Genomic DNA, 5,968 nt, shown 5'->3' with positions numbered 1-5,968 from the left:
TGCCTTGACTTTGTAATAAGTTGTACAGCCCCAGGATCAGAAAAGATGAATTGCTAGTAGTCCATCTTAATCTAATCTAAATGGTGAATCATCTCCACTTTAATAAATAACCCAATCAAACCATCAATACGTTAACCCATCCATCAAACCCTAGACCCTACCCTTCTGGAATGCTCTTCCTCATCCATCTTCAATTCCTAAGACCTACCATGGGCATTCAAAGTTTCCAATTCCTGAAGCCCCAAATTTCTCTCATTGGCTCCTCTGCTAGATTTCTCCATGGCCTCCTAAAGACTTCAAATTCCCAGTAGCTTCTTTATGTCCCCACAAATCAGGAAATACCAACAGCTGAAATACTTTGACAAAGTCTCTATCCTCAAGCACAGAGACACAAAACAAGGCTGAAATTTTCAGGATCAGAAACACTACAAACCATCTTTTCAGTACTAGAACACTTACTTACAAATCACATAGAGAGAGCTCCTGCTTCATGATAATGCTAAAAGCACTTCCATTGACACCAGACATGAGACCCTGGAAGCCCCTACCCAACCCATAGTTCTGCCCTTGACAAGGAATATCCAATCAAAAGATGAAGGAAAGATAAGAGGCAGGTAAACAATACAAAGACACAATACTCTCATGATTTGGAGATACTTTTGTCTTTATTGGTCAGGCAGGAGAATCTATACATAAACCATGGCCAACATGAAGTTGTTTTTTAGGATACCAAGTTAATCTAAGAACCAACTGTCTCTAAGCGGCAGTCACAATGGATAAAATACATGTGGGGTCTTCTTTTATTTTTTATATGAGGCTAATTACAATACTCTTTCATTCTCCCAAACATCAACATGAATCAGCCATAGGTATACATATGTCCTCTCCTTCTTGAACCTCCCTCCCACATCCCACCCATTCTACCCCTCTAGGTTGTAACACAGCATGGGATTTGTGCTCCCTGTGTCATACAGCAAATTTCCCATGTGGGTGTTTTAAAACAATTCAAAACACAGAATCTGGAGAATTATAGACTTTTGCATGACAGCAGGTTTCTATTATAAAAACAATGGGAAACAGTGGGCTTTAGGGGAGGGAGTCACAAATTTTAAAACCCACAAACCCAGTACAGAATTCAACCATTGCCAACCTCAGCACTCAGAAAGAGGAGGGCACATGATCTCTCTTCACATTTTGTGTTTGGTATCCACCAAAAACTTTGTCCACACTCTTCAGTTGATATTGCCTAGATTCAACAGACACACAAACACACAGGGAACGACAGGGGCCATCCAGAAAAGTTCACACTGCACAGAAGTTCTCATAAATTATAATGGACCTTAGGGACAAAATCTTACTAACAAGAGATTAAATATTACTCCATTGGCTGGAATATGAGGGGAAGGGGCAGAGGCAGGTGCCTGAGAAAGCATGGCTTTTGAGAGAAAAGGTGTTGGCACTTGGGTTTGAAGGGAAATTGGGGGCAGGGTGGGGTGGAGGTACAGATACTTTCAGAGTGACCTCCCTAGAGAAAAACCTAAGCAGCTGTCTGATCTGAAAGCAAGCTGTATTTCAGGAGGCTTTTCTTTGTCCTGGTGAGTTTCTTGCCAGTGTTCTAGTCAGCTAGATGCTGATTTTGCAACTGATGGAAAATTCTTCAACACAGTTCAGTTCAGTTCAGTCGCTCAGTCGTGTCTGACTCTTTGCGACCCCATGAATCGCAGCACGCCAGGCCTCCCTGTCCATCACCAACTCCCAGAGTTCACTCAGACTCACATCCATCGAGTCAGTGATGCCATCCAGCCATCTCATCCTCTGTCGTCCCCTTCTCCTCCTGCCCCCAATCCCTCCCAGCATCAGTCTTTTCCAATGAGTCAACTCTTCGCATGAGGTGGCCAAAGTACTGGAGTTTCAGCTTCAGCATCATTCCCTCCAAAGAAATCCCAGGGCTGACCTCCTTCAGAATGGACTGGTTGGATCTCCTTGCAGTCCAAGGGACTCTCAAGAGTCTTCTCTAACACCACAGTTCAAAAGTATTTTGAACTGATTTTGCAACTGATGGGAAATTCTGCCACACAGCAAGCATCCAAAACTCATCTGGCTCTTGGGTTGCTTGCCAGTGGTCAACTGCACACGGAGCCCTCATCAGAAGACTCTGATCTGGTCCCCAGCCTGGCGGTGGGTGGGGATGGGATCAGTTCATTAGAGGATCAGGCTTCTCCGTGCCTTGCAAGGAGGACCCTGAGGACACTTTGGGCGCTCCACGGGACCAGGACTAGGAGAAGGTGGTAGAGGTTGAAGTGGGGAGTCGTGGAAGGCCTCCTGCAGGTTCTAGTCCAGGTAATCGTCATGGTGAGAAGAGCCTTTCTCTGGACTAAGGTTGGTCTCTTGACGCCAGGGCTCTAGGAAGGAGCCCTGCAGCTCTGGGTCACAGAGAACAGAGACGGGGCTGCCTGTAGCATCCATCCAAGGCCGCGGGAAGTTGGCATGCAAGTCAGCGTCGTCCTCATTGGCCTCTTCTTGGAAGGCCTCTTCTTGCACAGCTGGGCAGAATTCAGGCTCCAGGGCCATGTACTCGCCGGGAAGGCTCAGGACAGCAGCCGGCTCCAGGATCTGTACCCTCGGCGCTTCCACATCTGAGTCCAGGAGAGCCTCGGGGACCAGCATGAGGATTTGATCTCCAAGAGACACTTGCACCATGGACATGGAGTCCGGCTCCAGCAGCAGGTCGACGTGCTCTAGAGGCAGGTGCAGGGCAAAGCCAGTGGGCACAACCAGCTGGGCCATGGGTGGGCACTCTATGGGGGGCTCCATCCCGTTGGCCAGGCTGGGTCCCACCTCGGACTCGGACTCAGGCTCAGGCTCAAATTCGGACTCGGACTCGGACTCGGACTCGGACTCCAGAAACTCCAGCTCCTCGGTTCGGCGGCGTTTGGCTGGGCCGGGTCCTCCGGCCTGCAGTCCCCACAGATCGTCAGGGGAAGCGCTGGGACAGCGGGGCCGGCTGCCCATCACAACGACCGAAGGACTGCACACCCGAGACTTGACAGAGGGCAACGAGGCGCTCGGTCCTGCTCGCTGTGACAGGTCTCCAAGGCCTGTAAGGCAAACCGGAGCGGGCTGGCTGGGGCGCAGGACCCAGTGATGCTGAGCGAGTCCTCAGATATCTGGGGCCAACTCCCAGGAGACTCACTGTCCATGCACGCAGGGCAGCCGCGTTCAGCGCTTCAGCTGGTCACCGAAGCCCACTCCTTGGCGCAACCACGGGCGATGGCCAATGTTGTTGCAAGTGAGGCCAGCGACTGCCGCACCGCAATAAATACATCCCTGCCCCTAGGCTCCGCCCCCTTCCAGGCTCCGCCCCGAGAACTCGCTGGACCTAATCTGCCTGATTGACAGCCCTGACTATGACTGGTAATTCACCTTAGAGAACTACCGCTAGAGAACTACCCTAGGATTACCGGATCCCCAAATGATTCTGCTACTCTAAGGCTAGGCGTCCAGGGTCACGTGCTTTGGTTTCAAAAAGCGGACCTCGGAAGCAGAAAAACTTAACCAGAAATCCTACTCCCTATAGAGTCCCAAGGAACTCTAGGTCCCTACTCACACTGACTACCCGCCCCAGGCGCGTCCTGGCCCCCTTTTTTTCGGCCCCAGCCTGGGGTTGAGTCTGGGATGGCATCCTGAATCTCCCTGGGCCGAACTAATCAGGGGCGGTCAGATCCTCCAAGTGAAAGTGAAAGTGAAGTCGCTCAGTCGTGTCTGACTCTTAGCGACCCCATGGACTGCGGCCCACCAGGCTCCTCAGTCCATGGGATTTTCCAGGCAAGAATACTGGAGTGGGGTGCCATTTCCTTCTCCACAGATCCTTCAAGCGGGGTGCAAAGGGAAGGGGCTCTTGGAACAGAGGATGTTATCAGCATCTGCTGCAGAATCAACTTTTACTTCTATCCCTGGAGCAGGTCGGTGCTCATGAAGAGAGTTCCAGCAACTGAACCAAAGGTTCACACCCTCTGCTAGGACAGAAACTACACTCAAGAGGTGGAGCTTTTAGAGCCCAAAGAACAGATGATGGAAATATCAAGCACAAGGAAGAACCCATCTGCCCAGGATCCAGGAACCCGCATAACCGCACCTGATCAGTCAGCAGGCTCAAAGGCAAAGCCTTTGATCCACGTGTCACGGGAAAGGTTTGCCTATGGCACCCATCCTCCTGCCCAAGCATAGGTGTGGCTCAACTTTCTCTCCAGTGTTCGCAGTGGGAAAACACCCCACATTGTCTTTGGAATGCAGAATACTGTCACAGGGTTGCATACAAGAGGAAAAGACCTCCCTGCCCACTCCCTCTCCTTTCCGCACATGCTGGCTCACTTTTATCTTTTCACACCATAGCATTTCCTGTGTATTCTCGTTCATAGAGTAGCACTGAATTCCTTTCCACAGAATTTTATTTATCAGGCCTCTCTCCAAGGACATTGAACCTAGTGGTCTGTGATGGGTGGGCATAGGCATCTTCTGGCCAATCAGGATAAAGATTCAGATTCCTGGCCGGCTACCCAGGAATACAGAACAGAATTCCTGCAGTAAAGGACCCTGGAATTCAATGTAAGCCCCTCACCAAAGATGTCATTGGATGCCAGTGTTGAAAGTCAAAACACTTCTTTCCTTTCAGTATTGGAGTGTTTCAGGTACCAGGGTGGTGGGTCTTCAAGGTCAGAACCCTGCTGGATGGTAACAAAGGCAACAGGGATACTCCAAAATCCATGGCCAGCCTTCAGCATTTGCCATGCACTACTGCTGCTGCTGCTAAGTCACTTCAGTCGTGTCCGACTCTGTGCAACTCCATAGACAGCAGCCCACCAGGCTCCCCCATCCCTGGGATTCTTCCAGCAAGAACACTGGAGTGGGTTGCCATTTCCTTCTCCAATGCATGAAAGTGAAAAGTGAAAGTGAAGTCGCTCAGTCGTGTCCAATGCTTAGCGACCCCATGGACTGCAGCCCACCAGGCTCCTCCATCCATGGGATTTTCCAGGCAAGAGTACTGGAGTGGGGTGCCATTGCCTTCTCCATTGCCATGAACTACTGGTCATAATTGGGTCTCATGGCTGAAACTCCACTATTCCTGGCCAAGGGTCAACAAATTTCCCTGAGGTGATGTTTCAGGTGTAGGTGCTGGCAAGGTGCATGGGTGCTGGGTTCACGGAGGCTGCTGGGATCCCAAGTTCCCATGGGGTGAACCTGAACATAAGAGGCACCAAACTATAATTCCAGGAGATGGAAGCAGACCTATGCTTGTATTCTTTAGAAAGAGGTTACTGAGAGCTAGATGTGGGAGTTTTAAGCAAGGGAAAGTAAGTCCCATGGGGCTGGAAGCTGGGGACCAGAGTCTGGTTGCGGTTCCAAGGAGCAGGGAGGGAACATCTACCTTAAAGCTGAAGCATATTGCAAGCAACCTTTGAAAGTCCCATGCCTCTCACCTCTCCTTCCTTCAGAAATAGGGTTTCCATTCAGGAGACTGGAGGGTGCAAAAGACACAAAGATGCTAAAGCTCCCCAGGACACACACAAGGGTTCAGAGCCTGTGATCTGGTGAGGAACAGGGCCCTCAACTCGGTTGCTCCTGTCCCTGCTTGGTGCCATCTCAGGTGGGCTCTTCTCTCAACCTTAGCACTTTCACATCTGGGCTCATCATTGTCCTGGACCTGGGGGATCCTCACAGTGACTTCCCCTCCAGGGGAAGGTGGCTCTGTCCTGAGACAAAGGCAGGCAGCAGAGGAGAGGAAACAACTACCTTGTGGAATAAAGGCCCCTGAGAACAAACATACAGCTAAAATCACACTCAAAGGGAACACCTCAAACCCTTTATTCCCACCTCCCAAAACCACACAAGGATACCCCTCTCACCCCTTCTATTACACAGAGTATCACAAGCTTTAACCCCAGCAATTGGCCAAAAATAAGAAAGAAAA

At 50.4% G+C, this 5,968-nt stretch overlaps 1 protein-coding gene across 1 annotated transcript; it reads right to left on the bottom strand.

Moving 5' to 3' along the window:
* Window positions 1-2,202: 2,202 nt before the first annotated feature.
* LOC120881400 (proline-rich protein 23C-like) lies at window positions 2,203-3,012 on the bottom strand. The gene is made up of 3 exons (XM_040265107.1): window positions 2,839-3,012; window positions 2,440-2,808; window positions 2,203-2,331 (listed from the first exon to the last, which is right to left on the bottom strand). The coding sequence occupies exons 1-3, from the start codon at window positions 3,010-3,012 to the stop codon at window positions 2,203-2,205; spliced, it is 672 nt and encodes a 223-aa protein (XP_040121041.1).
* Between the last annotated feature and the right edge of the window lie 2,956 nt (window positions 3,013-5,968).

The sequence above is a fragment of the Oryx dammah genome, unplaced genomic scaffold, assembly GCF_014754425.2.
Source record: "Oryx dammah isolate SB20612 unplaced genomic scaffold, SCBI_Odam_1.1 HiC_scaffold_2, whole genome shotgun sequence".
NCBI lineage: Eukaryota > Metazoa > Chordata > Mammalia > Artiodactyla > Bovidae > Oryx > Oryx dammah.
Note: the sequence above shows the minus strand (reverse complement) of the source record. Positions and strands in the feature narration are given on the sequence as shown.

Bases quoted from the DNA above. Each gene is read 5' to 3' on its own strand.
- LOC120881400 (XM_040265107.1), bottom strand. From the start codon at position 3,012: ATGGGCAGCCGGCCCCGCTGTCCCAGCGCTTCCCCTGACGATCTGTGG. The intron at 2,809-2,838 runs GTGGGACCCAGC...AACGGGATGGAG, and splicing joins AGCCTGAGTCCGAGTCCGAG to CCCCCCATAGAGTGCCCACC. The intron at 2,332-2,439 runs GTTCTCTGTGAC...TACCTGGACTAG, and splicing joins CTACAGGCAGCCCCGTCTCT to AACCTGCAGGAGGCCTTCCA.